Source organism: Cnephaeus nilssonii (genome assembly GCF_951640355.1).
Source record: "Cnephaeus nilssonii genome assembly, chromosome: X".
Taxonomy (NCBI): domain Eukaryota; kingdom Metazoa; phylum Chordata; class Mammalia; order Chiroptera; family Vespertilionidae; genus Cnephaeus; species Cnephaeus nilssonii.
In genome coordinates this window covers 39609905-39631135 of record NC_137071.1, presented here as the reverse complement: position 1 = coordinate 39631135, position 21231 = coordinate 39609905, and the positions used below count along the sequence as shown (strand labels likewise).

Genomic DNA, 21231 nt, shown 5'->3' with positions numbered 1-21231 from the left:
GCAAAATGCCAGGAAGTTTTACTAAAGCCCAAGACAGAGGAGATTATGTGCATTCTTGTGGCTTCTTTGTAATAGTCACTTCTGGGTGGGCCCAGATAATCATGTTTGTTCCTAGTGCTTGGCTGGATTTAGATAATGAAACACACCCCCTGGCACCTGAGCTGAAGGTCAGGCTGACAACACACCTGCCTCTGGCAAGGTGTGTTTCCAGGACGTGTCTCTGCCAACACCACTGGATTCAGCTGACAATAATTAAAGAAATGCTCATGTGCCTTCCCAGGTGCTCTCTACAATGGGGCCCTGGTTATTTCTAGTCTTGGCCACTGTAAACAATTCTGCAATGAACATAGGAGTGCATATGTCTTTGCAAATACATGATTTCTAGTTTTTTGGGTATACACCCAGTAGTTGGATTGCTGGGTCATATGGTAGCTCTATTATTAATTTTTTGAGGAATTGACAGACTGCTTTCCATAGTTATTGTACCAGTCTATATTCCCAACAGTAGTGAATAAGGGTTCCCTTTTTCCCACAACCTCTACAACACTTGTTATTGCCATCCTTTATTTTCAATCCATTTGCATTTTTAAATCCTAAGTATACATGGCATGTAATTTATGTTCTTTTATTTATTTTCCCAATCTCTGCTTTTAAATTTAATAATTTAATCTGTTTACATTTAATGTAATTGCTAATAAAGTAAGATTTGTTTGAAAATAGTTAATTTTTATATCTTGTCTTTATTATTCCTCTATTTTTTCTTTATTGCTGTCTTTGGTGTTAAATAGATATTTTCTAGTGTACCTTGTAATTTCTTTTTTGTTTCTCATACCATATATTTTTAGTTATTTTCTTGGTGGCTATCCTAAAGATTACTATTAATTATTAATTTTCTATAATCTAGTTTGGATTATACCAATTTAATTTCAATAGTTTATAACATTTGTGTTTCTATATAGCTATAGTCTTCCTCTTCTTATGCTGTTATTGTAACAAATTACATTTTATACATTATAATCACATCAGCATAGATTTATAATTATTGCTTTCTGTAGTTGTGTTTTAAAGCAGGTAGAAAAAAATGCTACAAACAAAAATACATTTACAATTTTTTTGTGCTGAAAATTTACCTTTACTACTGCTTTATTTCTTCACTTTGATTCAAGTAACTATCTAGTACCCTTTCATCTCAGTCTGAATAATTTCCTTTAAAATTTTTCATAAAGCAGATCTGGTGGCAATAAACTCTCCCAATTATTGTTCATCTTAATATGTTTTATTTTCTTCTTTAGTTTTGAAGGTAGTTTTGCTAAATATAAAATTATTTTTTAAAATATATTTTTATTGATTTCAGAAAGGAAAGGAAAGGAAAGGAAAGGGAGAGAGATAGAAACATCAATGATGACAGAAAATCATTTAACGGCTGCTTTCTGTATGCCTCCTACTAGGGATCAAGCATGCAACCCAGGCATATGCCCTAGCCGGAAATTGAACTATGACCACCTGGTTCATAGGTCAATGTTCAACCACTGAGCAACACCAGCCAAGCTAAATATAAAATTCTTGATTGATAATTTTTTTTGTTTCAGTACTTTGAATATGTCATCCCATGAGCAATTAATATTATTGAGAATCCCTTAATAAAATGACTTGTTTCTCTTTTGCTGCTTTCAATATTTTTTCTTTGGTTTGTCTTTTGATTATGTGTCTAGGTGTGTATTTTTTTTCCTGCCTATAGTTCATTGAGCTTTTTTATTTGCAAATTAAATGTTTTTATAAATTTTTATTATTAACATTTAAAAAATATTATGTCTAGCCTTTTTTATCTCCTATTTCTAGAACTCCCATTATTGTATTTTGGTATACTTGATGATTTTCCACAGATTTCTGAGGTGTTGCTCATTTTTCTTTTATTTTTTAAAATACATTTTTTAATTGTTGACAATATTACAAATGTCCCCCATTCCTCCCCTTATGTCCCCCTCCACCCAACCCCTGCCCCAACTCAGGCCTTCACCACACTACTGTCTGTGTCCATGAGCTATGCATATATGTATATAAGTTCTTCGGTTAACTCTTCTCGTCCCCTCACACCCCTCCCCTCTGAGATCTGTCAGTCTATTCCATGCATCCATGCCTCTGGACCTATTTTATTCGCCAGTTTCTTTTGTTCATTTCTCTTCATTCATTTTTTTTCTATTCCTTGAAGTGGCTCATTTCAATTGTCATATCTTCAAGTTACTGATTTTTTCTTCTGATTGTTAAGATTTGCTCTAGTACATTTTTCTCCCTGCTAGTAATTTTTTTCTCCTTTCTAATATTGTGCTTTTCAACTCCAGTATTTCTAGGTGGTTCTTATTTTATAATTTCTGTCTCTTTATTGATATTCTCTATTTGGTTTGAACTGTTCTCATTCTCTAAGTTCCTTAGACATAGTTCTCTTTAGTTTTTTAAAACATATTTAGAATAATTTAAAAATATTTTCCTAGTACATCCAATATCTGTTTTTCCTCAGGGACAGTTTATATTCTTTTTTATCTGTTAATGAGCTATAGTATCCAATTTCTTTACATATCTCATATTTTGTTTGAAAACTAGACTTTCTAAAGTGGAGACTCTGGAAATCTGATTTTTTTTCTCTCTCTTTATTACCAAGGCTCACTGTTGGCACTGCTTGTTGTACTAGTTGTTGTTTGTTTCATGACTTTTTGAATTTATTTTGTATAGTCTTTTATATTCATTATATCATGAATGTCTACCAAAGTATTTACTAGGTTACCCTAGTAGTCAGCTGATTATTGAATAGAGATTGCCTTAAATACCTAAAATCAATAAATATCCAATTCTTCATTAAAGGGCTCTATTGCCTGCTAAAATGTCTTAAACATTATCCTAGGGAGTTTATAACATACCATAGCCTTAATTTTCTGCTTTTCAGATCCTCAAGGCTAGACAGAGAGAGCTAAAAAAAAAAAAAAAAAAAAAAAAAAAAAAAAAAAAAAAAAAAAAACCTATGGCCCTCTCACGTCTTTTCTGAGTATGTACACAGCTCTATGTATGTGTGTAGCCTTCTACACTCCTAGAAAAGAGTCAGAGCTTTTCAAGTCCCTATGGACATCTCATTCCTTTTAGTTTTTTTTTTTTTGTTGTTGTTAAGTTCTTATTTCTGTGAACTGTTATTCATTGCATTAAGCAGCTGTGTGACAAATTCTTCTCCTCCCTGGGGAGCGTTTCTACACTGAATGACCAATAAAGGTAAGCCTTTTTTTAAATTTCTTTATTGATTAAGGTATTACATATGTATCCTTATCCCCCCATTACCCTCCATCCCCCCTACTCATGCCCTCACCCCCCTGTTGTCTGTGTCCATTGGTTAGGCTTATATGCATGCATACAAGTCCTTTGGTGGATCTCTCCCCCTTCCCCCACACTTCCCAACCTTCTCTCTGAGGTATGACAGTCTAATCGATGTTTCTCTGCCTCTGGATCAGTGTAAGTTGTTCATTATATTCCACAATTGAGTGAGATCATATGATATTTATCTTTCTCTGACTGACTTATTTCACTAGCATAATGCTCTCCATTTGCTGTTGCAAATGGTAAGAACTCCTTCTTTTTTACCGCAGCGTAGTATTCCATTGTGTAGATGGACCACAGTTTTTTAACACACTCATCTGCTGATGGGCACTTAGGCTGTTTCCAAATCTTAGCTATAGTGAATTGTGCTGCTATGAACGTAGGGGTGCATATAGCCTTTCTAATTGGTGTTTATAGTTTCTTGGGATATATTCCTAGAAGTGGGATCACTGGGTCAAATGGGAGTTCCAGTTTTAGTTTTTTGAGGAAACTCCATACTGTTCTTCACAGTGGCTGCACCAGTCTTCGTTCCCACCAGCAGTGCACGAGGGTTCTTTTTTCACCAACACTTGTCATTTGTTGATTTGTTGATGATAGCCATTCTGACAGGTTTGAGATGGTACCTCATTGTCGTTTTGATTTGCATCTCTCTGATGATAAGTGACTTTGTGCATGTTTTCATATGTCTCTTGGCCTTCCTTCTGTCTTCTTTAGAAAATTATCTATTTAGGTCCGCTGACCATTTGTTGATTGGGTTGTTTATCTTCCCTTTGTTAAGTTGTCTGAGTTCCCTGTAAATGTTGGAGATTAAACCCTTATCAGTGAAAACATTGGCAAATATGTTCTCCCATGCAGTGGGCTTTCTTGTTGTTTTGTTGATGGTTTCTTTTGCTGTGCAAAAGCTTTATATTTTGTTGTAATCCCGTTTGTTTATTTTCTCTTTAGTTTCCATTGCCCTAGGAGCAATATCAGTGAAGAAATTGCTTTGGCATATGTCTGAGATTTTGCTGCCTGTGGATTCCTCTAGTATTTTTATGGTTTCCCATCATATGTTTAAGTCCTTTATCCATTTTGAGTTTATTTTTGTGTATGGTGTAAGATAGTGGTCTAGTTTCTTTTTTCTTTTCTTTTCTTTCTTTTTTTTTTTTGCATGTATCTGCCCAATTTTCCCAATACCATTTATTGAAGAGACTGTTTTGACTCCATTGTATGTTCATACCTCTTTTTTTTCAATTTTTTTATTAAGGTATTATATGTGTACATATCTTACCATTGCCCTCCCCACACCCCACTCCCATATATGCCCCCACCCCCCAGAGTTTTGCATCCATTGGTTATGCTTATATGCATGCATACAAGTCCTTTGATTGATCTCTTATCTCCCCCACCTCTCCCTAACCTTCCCCTTGTAATTTGACAGTCTGTTTGATGCTTTACTGTCTCTGTATCTATCTTTTTGTTCAAGTTTATAATGTTCTTTATTATCCATAAATGAGTGAGATCATGTGGTATTTTTCTTTCATTGACTGACTTATTTCACTTAACATAATGTTCTCCAATTCCTCCCAGGTTGCTGCAAATGATGAGAATTCCTTCTTTTTTATGGCAGCATAGTATTCCATTGTGTACATGTACCACAGTTTTCTGATCCAGTCATCTGCTGACGGGCACCTAGGCTGTTTCCAAATCTTAGCTATGGTGAATTGTGCTGCTATGAACATAGGGGTGCATATATCCTTTCTAATTGGTGTTTCTAGTTTCTTCGGATATATTCCCAGGAGTGGGATTACTGGGTCAAATGGCAGTTCCATTTTCAGTTTTTTGAGGAAACTCCATACTGTTCTCCACAGTGGCTGCACCAGTCTGCAATCCCACCAGTAGTGCACGAGGGTTCCTTTTTCTCCGCATCCTCACCAACACTTGTCGTTTGTTGATTTGTTGATGATAGCCATTCTGACAGGTGTGAGATGGTACCGCATTGTTGTTTTGATTTGCATCTCTCGGATAATTAGTGACGTTGAGCATGTTTTCATGTGTCTCTTGGCCTTCCTTCTGTCTTCTTTTGAAAAGATTCTATTTAGATCTGTTGCCCATTTTTTTATTGGATCATTTATCTTCCTTTTATTAAGTTGTATAAGCTGCCTGTAGATGTTGGAGATTAAACCTTTATCAGTGATGCCATTTGCAAATATGTTCTCCCATGCAGTGGGCCTTCTTGTTGTTTTGTTGATGGTTTCTTTTGCTGTGAAAAAGCTTTTTATTTTGATGTAGTCCCATTTGTTAATTTTCTCTTTGGCTTCCATTGCCCTAGGGGCAGTGTCAGTGAAGAATTTCTTTTGGCATATGTCTGACATTTTGCTGCCTGTGGATTGCTCTAGTATTTTTATGGTTTCCCGTCTTATGTTTAAGTCCTGTATCCATTTTGAGTTTATTTTTGTGTATGGCGTAAGTTGGTGATCAAGCTTCATTTTTTTGCATGTATCTGTCCAATTTTCCCAACACCATTTATTGAAGAGACTGTCTTTATTCCATTGTATGTTCATGCCTCCTTTGTCAAATATTAATTGAGCATAGTGGTTTGGGTCAATATCTGGATTCTCTATTCTGTTCCATTGATCTATATGTCTGTTCTTGTGCCAGTACCAGGCTGTTTTGAGAACAGTGGCTTTGTAATACAGCTTGAAATCTGGTATTGAGATCCCTCCTACTTTACTCTTCTTTCTCAGGATTGCTGTGGCTATTCGGGGTCTTTTTTTATTCCAGATGAATTTTTGGAGAGTTCTTTCAAGGTCTGTGAAATATGCCGTTGGTATTTTAATGGGGAGTGCATTGAATCTATAGATTGCTTTGGGTAGTATGGACATTTTAATGATGTTGATTCTACCAATCCATGAACATGGTATGTTCTTCCATCTGTTTACGTCTTCCTCTATCTCTTTTTTCAGTGTCCTGTAGTTTTCCGTGTATAGGTCTTTTACCTCCTTAGTTAAGTTTATTCCTAGGTATCTTAATTTTTTTGGCGTGATGGTAAAAGGGATGGCCTTTTTAGTCTCTCTGTCTGTAAGTTCACTATTGGTGTATAGAAAGGCCATAGATTTCTTGGCGTTAATTTTGTATCCTGCTACATTGCCGAATTCCTTTATTAAGTCTATTAGTTTTTTGACGGAGTCTTTTGGATTTTTTATGTACAATATCATGTCGTCTGCAAATAAAGACAGCTTTACTTGTTCTTTTCCAATCTGAATGCCTTTTATTTCTTCTTCTTGTCTAATTGCAATGGCTAATACTTCCAGTACTATGTCAAACAGGAGTGGTGCGAGTGGGCATCCCTGTCTTGTTCCTGTTCTTAGGGGAAATGTCTTTAGTTTTTGTCCATTGAGTATGATGTTTGCTGTGGGTTTATCATATATAGCTTTTATTATGTTGAGGTATGAGCCATCTATTCCCACCTTGTTGAGAGCTTTTATCAAGAAAGGGTGTTGGATTTTGTCAAATGCTTTTTCTGTATCAATTGATATGACTATGTGATTTTTATCTTTCAATTTGTTTATGTGATGTATCACGTTTATTGATTTGTGGATATTGTACCATCCTTGCATTCCTGGGATAAATCCTACTTGGTCATGGTGTATGATCTTTCTGATGTACTGCTGGAGCCAATTTGCTAGAATTTTGTTGAGGATTTTGGCATCTATGTTCATGAGGGATATTGGTCTGTAATTCTCTTTCATTGTGTTGTCTTTATCTGGTTTTGGTATTAGGGTGATGCTGGCTTCATAGAAGGAGCTTGGAAGTGTTTCTTCCACTTGAATTTTTTGGAATAGTCTGAGGAGGATAGGTTTTAGTTCTTCCTTGAATGTTTGGTAAAACTCTCCTGTGAAGCCATCAGGCCCCGGGCTTTTGTTTGCCGGAAGCTTTTTGATGACTGCTTCAATTTCGTCCATAGTTATTGGCCTATTGAGCTGTTTAGATTCTTCTTGATTGATTTTTGGAAGGTTATATTTTTCTAGGAATATGTCCATTTCCTCCAGATTGTCCAGTTTGTTGGAATAGAGTTGTTCGTAGTATTTTGTAACAATCCTTTGTATTTCGTCAGGGTCTGTTGTTATTTCACCTCTTTCATTTCTGATTTTGTTTATTTGGGTCCTCTCTCTTTGCTTCTTGGTGAGCCTGGCTAGAGTTCCATCAATCTTGTTTATCCTTTCAAAGAACCAGCTCTTGGTTTTGTTGATCTTATGTATTGTTTCTTTGGTCTCTATGTCTTTTATCTCCGCTCTGATCTTTGTTATTTCCTTCCTTCTGGTTACACTGGGCTTTTCTTGCTGCTCTTTTTCTAGCTCTTTGAGTTGTAGGGTTAAGTAATTTATTACCATTGTTTCTTGTTTTTTGCAATAGGCCTGTAGAGCTATGAACTTCCCTCTCAAGACTGCTTTCGCTGTGTCCCATAGATTTTGGATTGTTGTGTTTTCATTGTCATTTGTTGCCATGATGTTTTTTATTTCTTCCTTGATCTCTCTGGTGACCCAGTCCTTGTTTAATAGCATGCTGTTTAGTCTCCATGTGTTTGATTTCTTTGGATTGTATTTATTGTAGTTGATTTCCAGTTTTATGCCACTGTGATCTGAGAAGATGCTTGATATAATTTCTATCTTCTTGAATTTGAAGAGACTTTGCCTGTGACCCAGCATATGGTCTATCTTTGAAAATGACCCATGTGCACTTGAGAAGAATGTATATTCTGTGGCTTTGGGGTGAAATGTTCTGAAGATGTCAATTAATTCCATCTGGTCTAGTGAGTCATTTAGGATTGCTGTTTCTTTGCTGATTTTTTGTTTAGAGGATTTGTCCAGTGGTGATAGTGGGGTATTAAAGTCTCCTACTATGATTGTGTTGCTATTAATCTCTCCCTTGATATCCTCCAGGAGTTTTTTTATGTATTTGGGTGCTCCTATATTGGGAGCGTATATGTTTACCAGAATTATTTCTTCTTGTTGGATTTCTCCCTTTAGTATTATGAAGTGGCCTTCCTTATCTCTTGTTATGGCATTTACTTTGAGGTCTATTTTGTCAGATATAAGTATTGCTACCCCAGCTTTTTTTTCATTTCCATTTGCCTGAAAGATATTTTTCCATCCCTTCACTTTCAATCTGTGTGAGTCTCTTGTTCTGAGGTGGGTCTCTTGTAGACAGCATATATATGGGTCGTGTTTTTTTATCCATTCAGCTACTCGATGTCTTTTGATTGGAGCATTTAGTCCGTTTACATTTAAAGTTATTACTGAAAGGTATTTGTTTGCAGTCATATCTATTTTTGTGTCTGTATTCCTTCTTACCTGTTTATTTCTTCTTTTTACAGTATTCCCTTTAGCAATTCTTGCATTGCTGGTTTGGTGGTGATAAACTCCCTGAGGCTTTTTTTGTCTGCAAAGCTCCTGATTTCCCCTTCAATTTTGATTGATAGTCTTGCTGGATATAGTATTCTTGGATTCAGTCCTTTGCTTTGCAACACTTTGTATACCTCCTTCCATTCACTTCTAGCTTGTTGTGTTTCTGATGAGTAATCATTTGACAATCTGATGGGTGTTCCTTTGTAGGTAACTCTCTGTCTCTCTCTTGCCGCCTTTAGGATTCTCTCTTTATCATTTATATTTGCCATTGAAATTATGACATGTCTTGGTGTGGGTCTTTTGGGGTTGATCCTGCTTGGGACTCTCTTTACTTGCGTAACTTTTATCTTTCCCATATCCGGGAAGTTTTCTGTCATTATTTCTTCAAATAGATTTTCTAATCCCTGCTGCTCTTCTTGTCCTTCTGGCAGCCCTATTATACGCATGTTACTTCGTTTCATGTTGTCCCGAAGCTCCCTTAGGCTTTCCTCCTGCTTTTTAATTTTTTTCTCCAATTGCTGTTCAGCTTGAGCTTGTTTCTGTACCTGATCTTCTAACTCACTAATTCGGTCCTCTGCTTCTTGTAATCTACTGTTGAAACTTTCCATGGTGTTTTTGATTGTAGCTATATCACTTTTCATTTCTTCCTGATTCTTGCATAAGTTGTTGATTTTCTCATCCATCCGATGTATAAATTCCATGACCATTACTCTGAACTCCTTTTCGGTCATGTTGCAAGCTTCATTTTCACTAATTTCCTTTCTTGGCGACTCCACATTTTCTTTCCTCTGTGAGTTATTTCGTTTCCCCATTCTGGCTATTACCAGAAAGCTCAAGCTTCTGTTTGCGTGGACCTGGGCCGTGTGCTGTGGGGACTTCGCTCCACCCTAGTTTCACTGAAGTGCTCTGACACTAGGACGTGTGACTGTCTTTGGTTGGTGGGAACCAAACTTGCCCAGGATCAGTGTCCCCAGTGTTCCGTGTGGTCTCGTGTGCACATTTAGAATCAGGGGCCCTGTCTGCACCACACTGTTGGTATGTGCCGAGAATGAGATCCTTAGCATGTGCCAGGAGTCAGAGTTTCCCTGTGTCTGCACCAAGACTCGAGTGTCAAAGTCTCTGTTGCCTTGTGCGGTTTCTCGTTGAGAATCAGGGTCCCTGTGTGTGTACGCACCAACAATTGGGGTCGCTGGCTCTTAGTGTGAATGCGCTGTGAGTCAGGGATTCCAGGCAGCTGTGTCCGGTGTGCCAAATTCCCTGAAGTGGGGCTGCGTCCTGTGTGTGCTCTCTCTACTGAGCCAAACCGGCTAGAGCGCACATTCTTAAAAACCTGAAGGTGAGCCGGCTCAGTGCACTCTCCCAAAGTCCCAGAAGGGGGGCGGAGTCCGTCCTGCGCGCCAAATTCCCCAAAGGGAAGCCCCTCTGTGCACGCTTTTAAGTATCTCCGAAGGGGGAGCTGTGACCCGCGAGCCAAATTCCCCCAAATTCCCCGAAGGGGAGCCCTCTGTGCGCACTGACAGATTTCCCCGACGGGGAGCTGCTTCTGTCCCGTGCTGGAGCGCGCGCCAAATTCCCTAAGAGGGAGCGTGTCCCTGCGCAAAGCTCGGCAGCTTGGGCCAGGGGCGGGTCTATCAGTTACTATGGCGCTTTCCGCACGCCTGTGGGCGCTCAGCAGCTTGGGGGAGTGGCGGGTCTATCAGTTACTATGGCGCTATCAGCGCCTGCGAGGAGGGGGATAGGCTCTTTGACTCACAGAAATCTGCCGGGAAGTCTGGATTCTTGTTGTCTGTTGGTCTGAAGCTGTGATAGCAGTTCTCTGTCCCCAGTGGCTGCAGGGTCCTGGTTTGTGTCAGAAGCCAGGATCCGAGTCTCAGGCAGCTCTGTTTCCCAAGATGGCGTGGTCTCTGTGTCCTGTTCATACCTCTTTTGTTGAATATTGAGCATAGTGGTTTGGGTCAATTTCTGGTTTCTCTATTCTATTCCACTGATCTATATGTCTGTTCTTGTGCCAGTACCAGGCAGTTTTGAGAACAGTGGCTTTGTAATAGAGCTTGATATCTGGTATTGAGATCCCACCTACTTTGTTCTTCTTTCTCAGGATTGCTGTAGCTATTCAGTGTCTTTATTTATTCCAGATGAATTTTTGGAAAGTTCGTTCTAGGTCTGTGAAGTATGCCATTGGTATTTTAATAGGGAGTGCATTGAATCTATAGATTGCTTTGGGTAGTATGGACATTTTGATGATGTTGATTCTACCAATCCATGAACACGGTATGTTCTTCCATCTGTTAGTGTCTTCCTCTATCTCTTTTTTCAGTGTCCTGTAGTTTTCCACGTACAGGTCTTTCACTTCCTTAGTTAAGTTTATTCCTAGGTATCTTAATTTTTTTGGTATGATGATAAATGGGATTGCTTTTTTATTCTCTCTTTCTGTAAGTTCATTATAGGTGTATAGAAATGCCATAGATTTCTTGGCATTAATTTTGTATCCTGCTACATTGCCGAGTTCATTTTATTAAGTCTAATAATTTTTGATGGAGTCTTTAGGGTTTTCTATGTATAGTATCATGTCATTTGCGAATAAGGACAGTTTTACTTTTTCTTTTCCAATTTGGATGCCTTTTATTTCTTCTTCTTGTCTGATTGCAATGGCTAGTACTTCCAGTACTATGTCAAACAGGAGTGGTGAGAGTGTGCATCCCTGTCTTGTTCCTATTCTTAGGGGAAATGGTTTTAATTTTTGCCCATTGAATATGATGTTGGCTGTGGGTTTGTCATATATGGCTTTTATTATGTTGAGTTATGATCAAGGTTAACCTTTTGAATCAGGTCTTTCAGGAAAGTGAAACACAAGTCAAATAATGACAATTTTATTTGGAATTAAATGTTATGCTTACTTCAGCACCTGAAATTGGGTTTAGTTTCAAGGCTAGTACTGGATTGTTGTGAGGTAATGTGGCTGGAGTAAGTTAGAATACCAGGAACTGTGCAAGTTTTTATAAAGACTGGGGTATTTTTCTTCCATAAATGCTCCCTAGGTTGATGCAAACCATTGGTTAATTTCTCAAATTCTGAAAAATAAGATGATTATAAAAATGTGTGTTATTTTATTGTTTTTGTGAATAGGTGAATAGTCCAAGGTCATCACTCTACTATTTCCACTGATATCACCCAGAGCTACCTTCTTTGTGATACTTCCTAAATTTCTCTCAAGAGAATGAACAGCAAAATGTTTGTTCAAAGTTAGTAAAAATTGTTTTTCCCATACAAGTTGAAAGACACTATGGACTCTAGCTATACATTTCTTGTGTGTCTATGAACTTGGGGTTAATAATTCTGCCTTAGAATGATTTTAAGTGTAAACAGGTAACATACAACTTTCCATCATCAGGAGAGAAGTATTGAGACAGGTCCAAGTATAAACATAACTGACCTTTACTTAATTCCCAATTTTCCTAGGTCATTAATCTGTTAACTCAAGGGTATCAGGAACGTTGACTGAGCTCCTTTTTTTTTTTTTTTTTTTTTTTTTTTTTTTGCAGACTCCTCAAAGCCACACAAAACCAAGACTGAGGCACCTACAACCATGCAATTCTCTTTAGAAAGTAAGTTTGAATAGGGTTATTTTTCACTAATAGAGATCTGAAATGGTGTCATGATAGCCAAGGGAGAAGGCTCCGTGCCATTAGATGGGCTAATAAGAGGTCACAGGGTTCCTTAGAGAGAACAAGGTAATAATGTAATTGAAATAAAAGAAAGATAGGAAGAATTTAAGGATTATAAAGAAGTGGAACCATGGATATATATATATATATTTCTCTTTGTGAAAACTTTTGAAGCAAAAAGAAGAGTTAGAATAATCTCACGGGAAAAGAGAAAACTGATTACTTCTATTCTGCTCCTAATATCACTTGCTGTGGGACTTTGAATAAGTTGCCTTCCCTCTTTGGGCCTTCTTCCCACTACCAACAGTAATAAACTAAGGTAATTCACCTCATAGTACTAGTGGTCAATGATATGGCCAGAAATTCTGGGAAGTTCAGCACTGATGTCCAGAGAAGGATCCCAAACTTGGCAGTTGGTCTCTACATCCAAGCTCCTGGCCAGAAGAAGGCCCTCTTATCCTAATGCTCTGTTGTCATAGTAATGCCCACAGTGAACTCATCCTGGAGCTGGACCACTGAAGTGCATCACCACCTTGGGGAGAGCAATGCTAGACCAGGTAAGAGCAATGTCACAACTTTTATCCTTCCTTTTTGGCTTTAAACTTTGAAACTAACATTTTTCACAATATACATTATTCTATGTCATTCAACTCTGCTACCAATGCTTTGGTCCAGATAATGATCGAAGACCCTAAAGATGAGGAAGGTAGGTTGGATGAAGAGGATGAGAGTTATATCCAGGGATGAACAGTCAGATGGGGTTAAGGAAATTGGTAGATGAGTTATTAGCTGATTCATTGTTACTATACTTTACAAACATTTTAAGCAAGAATAGAAATGGGTCCATAACCTCAGCCAGCTCTCCTAGAGATGAGCATTGAGCCGGATAAAGGTAATGGGAGCTCTTCACCAGGGTTCATTAAGCAGCTTGCAACTGACTTGTGATTCCTCCAAAGTTTCAAGAATCTCTGAATCATGATTTCAGAGATCCAAATCCCAATGAGAAGCTCTTTTATGTTTCACCAGGAGCTTATAGTGAGTTATTGTGCACTAGTATGACTTAATTGATTGTTAAAATAATAAAATAATTTTATACTAGTTGATAATTTGTTCCTTCCCTTAATACTGAGCTCCCCATTATCACCTGGGCTGCCCTACTCTGTTTCTCAGAACTCTCCAGACCACCTCAGAGTCCTTCAACAAAAATGTCAATGCCTAGTATTGCAGGGGACTTCTAAGATTCCAGTTCTATAATAAGCCTCTGTTTTGATTGATTGGTGCTAAATAGTTTGATGATTATTACTCCTGATATCATCCTCTGGCTGCCTATAATTGATGGTGGACTTTTTAATACTCCTGTACTTCTTCACTCCTGGTTGCAGAGCTTCTTGTATGTCTCTGGACATAGCCCAAACCTGTTTGGTTTGCCAACTTTGCATTGCCACCACTAACTTGAAGTCTTTTATAACTTCATGCCTCTCCCAGGGCATCATGCAATTGGGAAAAGGAGGTTAGAAGACACATCTTAGAGAGTTACTTTGGGAAAATGAGACAATAGCCCTGGGAAGAAGACACATTCTCAGATGTTGGGTCTGTGCCTTATATCCTTTATCAAATTTTTCATTGCTTAAATCCTTCCAAGGGGGAATCCTCCTTTTATATGTATCAGTTTATAGCTTGGGGTCTCTCAGCTCCAACAAGAGTTGTGAGGCCAACAAATACACAGTTTCTAAGACAGAATATTTTGAGGTTTTGTAAAAAAACAAAGTCTGTTTCAGCATCAAATTCTAAGGACACTGAGATTCCTTTACCTATTCTTCTTAACCCTTTGATCATGCCCCTAGATTCAGTATATTGTAGATGCAGTATATTAGACATCATCCAATCTTTTCATTGAAATTATAGGGAAATTAAGACCTAGTCAATAATTTTACTAAACTCACTATATTTACTTTTCTATGACTGCTATAAAAATTACCCCAAAATTGGTGCTTTAAAATAATACAAATATATTATCCTACAATTATTGAGATCAGAAGTTTGATACAGTTAGCTAAACTCAAGGTGTCAGCAGGGCTGTGTTCATTCTGGAGACTTTGGGGGAGAATCAGTTTCTTTGCCTTGTCCAGCTTCTAAAGGCTACCCATATTCCTTGGCTTTTGGTTCCCTCACACCATTTTCAAAACCAGCAATGTTGCATCCTTAAATCTCTCTGACTCTTATTTTACTTTCACTTTTACAAAACCCTTGTGATTACATTTAGCCCACACAGATAATTCAAGATTATATTTTCATCTTAATAACAACTAATTAGCAACCTTAAATCAATCTGCAACCTTAACTACCCCTTACAACGTAAACTAACATTTGATTCTGGTGATTTGGATGTGAACATCTTTGGGGGATCAATATTCTTACTACCACATCAATACAGCAAATAAATAACAGATCCAGAACCTGAAGCCCAATCTATTTGTTTCCTTCAGCTAGTAGACATGATTGGAATAGGTAACCCAGGAGACTCAATGGAAATATGTGTGAGGAAAAAGAAACCTGAATTCTTGGCCAGAGAATGTGAAGAAAATATTTTTGTGGTCAGAAGTAATTGATAAGAATCTCAATAAGGTAGCATTTTTGTGAAGCTGGTAAGTCAGGGTACTACTTTCTCCTCTTTAAGAGAAGGTGAAAACCTCATGTCTTGACCCCATGGAAAGCATGGAGGATGAGTTAAATGCTCAGGCCTATCAAACCATCAACCAGTGGGTTTTGAAGAACTTGTTTATACCTGGGTTATCTAGCCTCTCTCAAGTCTTTGTCATGGCCTGAGATTTTGTTTATCTTTATGACTAGCTAAGAAATTTAGAAGATGGAAAATAAATAGGTGTGCGCTAGTTTTGGCTGATTATTTTGGTCTCTGTTTCTGTATAAATTTTTAACCAGATATCACTTGTTCTTATTTTGCCTTCTAGGAGAGGGCCTGCCTATCTTTGCCATAATTCTCATCATTGTCCTGTGCTGTATGGTGGTCTTCATCATGACTTATATCATGCTCTCCCGGAAGACATCCCAGCAAGGTGAGTGATGAGTATGACTGGGTGACTCTTCGTCATTCATTCATTTTGGCAGTATAGTTGAGTTTAAATTCTGGCACTATGTTAGGCACCTCAAAGAGTTCCCAGCCCAGTTTAAGAGTGAGGGTAGAAGTAAATAAAGTTAGACATGCAAGCTAACAATAATAATACAACTTACAAAAATTAATTTACAAATCTTTGATATCCCGGCTAATATAGCCATCTCTGAAATGGGTTGTCTAATGATGATACAAGAGAAGGAGAAGTCACAATCTTTGGCCTCAGCTTGCTTACAATTTATCAAGGGGATTTAATATAGAAGCATGGAGTTTATCAATAATGATACATAGCAATAAAAGTCATGGAGTCAAAGCCTGGAGTTCAATACAATAAAAGAGCTTACTTAGAAGTGACAAGGAATTATTTTATCCCTTTTGTCTTTATTTCATTAAAGTTCTTTGTTTTAGAACATAAATTCAAGGTTACAATTACCTTGAGAAATCATCAAATTACAGTTAAGTTGAGTTTTACACAGTACCATAACAACCAATTGAAATGTAAAGAGATGAAGTCTAATCATTTGGCAAAATATTTCACTGGATTTACTATATTAATTTGGTCTGGAAGATTGCATAAAATATTTTATATTATCACTTTAATAGCATCAAGGCAGCATGTTTTTAAAAGATCCAAGTCAACACAAAGTGCACAAATAAAGAAAAAAGCTAAAGATTATAATTAATTGATAATCATGTCACCCCTTTGCTTTCAAATATTTGGTGTCTTTTAGTGCATTTGCAAGGCCTAGAGAAGAAAGTCCAAATTCCTTAACCTGTCATTAACATTCCCTTTTCCCTGTATTTTCCCATTGCTTAGCTACATACATTTTCTTTATTGATAACCTCACTAAGTTATTTTTTAAGCCTTTATACCTTTACTCATATAGTTCCTTCTTCCTGAAACACTACCCCTTTCCAAATTGTTTACATTCTGCAAGGCCTTGTTCCTTCTTCTGAAAGTCCCTGCTAATTAGCCATAACTGGTCACAAATCCCAGGTGGCATGATTAAGGTGCAGTTGTCAGGGGAATTTTACAACTGTGAGCCAACAGAGAAGGAAAAAGATTATTTAGATGTTAATTTATAAGTATAATCTAGCTACACCTCAATACCTGCTGCACTAGTGGTTTTACCTACCATTAGTGTGTCTATTCCACTGTAGCAGTTCCAAATCCCAAATAGCCTGGTTTCCACCTGGGTCTCTCCAATCAAAGAAGGGAAGGGAGCTTTGAATATCTCCATTTTCTGAATCTTAAGTATCAGCTTTGGTCTTGGCCAGTTAGCACGGCTATGAACCATGAGACTAAATTTGGAAGTGGAGATATCTCAAGTGGCCACAAATCCCAGGAGTACTAAAAGTAAAATATTCATTCATAGTCTCAATGAGACTGGTTAAAAATTGTAACCATATCAGATAGTTTCCCTTACAAAAACCTTCCAGGTCTCCTTGTGGCCCAGGGAATAGAAGTCAAAATGTAGCATTTCATTAAAAGGCCCTCCGTAATGTAACTCTAGCTCACCTTCTCTATTCCCACCACTCCCTTACACCAAGGTTAATTTCCAGTCATTGAATTCAAACAGCAAATAGGCTGTACACTTTACACCTTTATGCATTTTCCCTTCCTGGATTGCCTTCCCCCAATTCCTGATTTTTACCTCTTTATAAGGGAGATGATCTTGGGGTATCCATTAGATTCAACATGTAGTTACTGGGTACCTAATATGTGCCAGGTGCTGAGCATATAAAAATGCAATAGACACAATTCCTGAAGTAAGGGAAGCTATCTGGCCAATGGAGGAGGTAAGGCATGGAAATACAAGGCTCTATGACATGATAAAAGGTCGGCTTCGGCATGCCACTTTAAATTTGTTGTGATGTAATACATGCATTCCAGGTTGCATCCCTGAAAGATTATAAGCCCCTAGAGGACAGTACCAAGAGACATTCATCTTTGTACCAGGCTATAGCCTTTAAACCGGCATGGAATATAGATGTTCCTCCTTGGGGGCAATAGTGACCTATCTCAGGACCCTTCCTGGGTGCAGGGTAAGGGTGAATGCCTTTGGGAATGACTTAAGCCATGGTTCTTGACAACAGACTAATTCAGCCCCTTTTGTCTAGGCTCTGGTCAGGCTGACAAGTTTCCCACAAGGACTCCCTAGGGATCTTCAGCAAGATTCCTGAGTGTGAAGTGAATTCAGTTCCAGTGTCCTTCTCCCCATCACACTAAATAACTGATCCAGCCCAATGTCCTGTGTCAGAGTATGCCAAAGAGGACAGTTACCAACTGTGTTTCCTCTTCCTTTCCCTAAGAATTCTACATTCTTGTGGGGTTTTTTTAATTAAATTTATTAAGATGACATTGGTCAATATGAACACATAGGTTTCAGATGTGGGTTTCTTTGTTACAAGATCTGTATATCACACCATGTGCCCACCACCCAAAGTCAAATCTTCTCCTGTCACCGTATATTAGGACGCCCTTCTCTTTGGCAACCACCACACTGCTGTTTGTATTCACAAGTTTAAGTTTTATATACCACATATGAGTGAAATAATATGGTTCTTAGCTTTTTCTGACTTATTTAACTTAACATAATGTTCTCAAGGTCCATCCATGTTGCTGCAAATGGTGCTATTTCATCCTTTCTTATGGCTGAGTAGTATTCCATTGTGTATATGTACCACATCTTCTTTATCCACTCCTCTATTGTAGGACACTGGTTGTTTCCATATGAACAGCCAATAGATATATGAAAAGATGTTCAACCTCACTGGCAATTAGGGAAATGGAAATCAAAACTACAATGAGATACCACTTCACAACTGCTAGAGTGGCCATTTTCAACCAGATAAGCAATAACAAGTATTGGAGAGGTTGTGGTTAAAAGGAAACCCTCATCCACTGCTGGTGGGAATTAAACTGGTATAACCACTATGGAAACCAGTCTGGTGATGCCTCAAAAAATTGAGAATAGAGCTACCATACAACCCAGCAATTCCTCTCCTGGGTATATTCCCTAAAAACTCAAAATCATGTATTCACAAAGATATATGCACCCCTATGTTCATTGCAGCATTATCATAGTGGCCAAGACATACATCCCTGTGTTACAACTCACCTTCCCCATACCTCCCAGTTATTGGAAAGCTGAACTTATTGAGATCCTCCTCTATGTCTCCTCTTCCTTCACCTTTTAACTGGTACTCAAGGTCCATACTTGGCCCTTGTTTATATCCCCTGGAGAATTCTGACCTGATTTATCCTTCTTTTCTAGAGCACGTCTATGAAGTGGCCAGGTAAGATAGCCTCTCCTCTTCTATCTTCTAACTCTTTCCTTGTCCTCAATTATGTAGGTCACTGGTATAGCAGAAAGGGGGTTTGTCAAAGACACAATCCTAAGCCCAAAAGTCTTCAGAGTCAAGGCACAGAGTTTTCCCTTTCTGAAGCACCTCCTGATGCTCTGCTGTGACCCACCAAACACACAGGATAATTCAGGTCCACCAGCACTCTGTTCCCAGAATCTCTTGATGACAAGGATTAGGGCAGAAGGGTTGGAAACCAGGGTCCCAGCCTCAAGTCCTTTCTTATGGGTTGTGGGCTCTTGGGCCACAGGGTGCATGCCAGGGAGACCAGCAACTCTGGCGAAACCATGAGGTTGGCCATCTGCGAAAGTGGCTGCTCCAGAGAAGAGCCAGCTACCCGGACTCCAGGCAATGACTACTCTGATGAACCCTGTCTGGACCAGGAGTACCAGATCATCGCCCAGATAAATGATGACTACACTCAGCTGCTGCACACAGTTCCCCGGGATTATGAGCTCCTGACCATCGAGGGCAAAAGTGTCTGCTAAAACTGCCCTACTAGTTTGCTGACATGATTATCTTTTAGCTTCTGCCTTCTGCATGGTCCGCTTATCTTCCTGGCTATTCCAACATGTCTTATCTGCCAACATTCAGATTCCTAAGTATGACTGGCTTTGCCTAAGCCCTAAGAAGTTGTCATGTGCACACATGCAATCCTGTTTCTGGGTTGGGCTCTGAGCCCTTCCAGTATCTCTGCCTGGGGCTTTTGTTGCTTCTCTCCAAGCAGCAGAGGGAAGTTCCCATAGCACTAAGACACCAATTAACTTTGGCCTCTTGTCACTGTAAGACCAGAGGGAGGCTCAGCTCTGCCAGCTCGGGAGATCAGTTATGTCCATAATCACTTATTTTTTTCCAAGGCCAGATTGTTTTTAATTGAGATTGTCATATAACAGGCCAGGGCTCTGTTTTGCTCTTATGCTGTGAGTCTATTACTCTGATATTCTGTTGGTGCTTAATAAATATATAATCATAATAGCAACCTTAGTTGTATTGGTCTTTTCTCAAGGACCTACTGAGAATGATTAAAATGAGACCAGTTGAGATGGTTGGGGCTCTGGGAGCATAAATAGCACCTTTGGTTTTTGTTTTCCTCCTTCCCACCCATGCCACCCTTACCTCACTTCAGAGGTGGGCCCAGCTAGAACACAATGATTCTTTGGTAAAATAGTACTCATCTGCCTTCCATTATTTCCTTCCCAATTGTCCTGCCAGTTTCATCTGGATGACTCTTCCTAGGGCAATTAAAAACCTGAAAAAAGGAGTCTCCCCCCTTTTTTTGCATACAGCAGACTTTTTTTAATGCTACATGGAAAATGTAGATAGGTTGAGGGAGGGATATTTCAGTCCTATTTGAGTAACCCAGTTAGTTAAAAGAGAAGATTAGATACTCCTGCTTTTAAATCACTCAGCCAGGTTGGTTTTTGGAAAAATCCCATTGGCCACAATTCTCCATAGTCTCCAAGCTTCTCACCATGTTGCATAGTCTTGTCTATCTTCTCCCTCCCCATCTCTTCAGTTCTCATTCAGAGAACAGGCTAGCCTGCAGTTTTGGGTTTTGTGCTGCCTCCTCAAAGATGGTGTTCTCAAAGCAATTCTTAACTCACCCTTCCCTTACTCCTTGATCTAACAAGTAACATGTTCTGCCAAGATGTTTCAAAAGGAACTTTATTCTGTGAACATAGAGATAAAGGTTTATCCTTCTTTCCAAAGTTTGGATGCACCGCCCTCAAGGTTTCTCATCTCCTATAATCCTAAATATTTTGGAATAGTTGTGTTCTTCAACCCTAGCTCCTGGTCCCTTCTTACAATGTGGAGTGGGGCTCAGCAAAGAAGTATTTCTCCTCAAATAGGAATAGGGAATAAGAATGTGTGTGTAGTGTGTACTTGTGCACACATGCATACCTTTAAATCAGTCTCCTCTGGACAGCATGGGGGGATCTGGAGAATATTATGCTAAGCAAAATAAGCCAATCAGAGAAGACAAGTATCACATGATCTCACTTATATGTGGAATCTAATGAACAAAATAAACTGATGAACAAAATAGATTCTGAGACATGGAAGCCTGCAATAATCTGAGGATCCTCAGAGGGAAAGGGTGGGGGAGGGGGAGATCAATGAAAGAACTTATATGCATATATGCATAACCAATGGACACAGACAATAGTGGGGTGAAGGCCTGGAAGGGGCTGGAGTAGGGTGGGAGGGGCCAAAATGTGGAAAAGAGGGGACATCTGTAAAACTTTCAACAATAAAGATAATTTAAAAAAAAAAATCAGTCTCCTCTGTGAGGACCTGCTCTGGGACAAGTCAATACTGCTTTCCC

The 21231-nt window shown here is 38.6% G+C and overlaps 1 protein-coding gene across 3 annotated transcripts in view; it reads left to right on the top strand.

Moving 5' to 3' along the window:
* The window catches only part of VSIG4 (V-set and immunoglobulin domain containing 4), a 69833-nt gene extending 48949 nt beyond the window's left edge, over nucleotides 1-20884 (top strand). For 2 of the 3 annotated variants that reach the window (XM_079764773.1, XM_079764772.1), the window contains exons 4-8: nucleotides 12287-12349; nucleotides 12889-12966; nucleotides 15379-15483; nucleotides 18818-18839; nucleotides 19156-20884. In XM_079764773.1, coding sequence (XP_079620899.1) covers nucleotides 12287-12349; nucleotides 12889-12966; nucleotides 15379-15483; nucleotides 18818-18839; nucleotides 19156-19393 — 506 coding nt within the window. In that variant the 3' untranslated portion in view covers nucleotides 19394-20884. The remainder of the gene's footprint in view (nucleotides 1-12286; nucleotides 12350-12888; nucleotides 12967-15378; nucleotides 15484-18817; nucleotides 18840-19155) is intronic. The other variant, XM_079764774.1, reaches the window with a different exon arrangement.
* The last annotated feature ends 347 nt before the right edge of the window (nucleotides 20885-21231 follow it).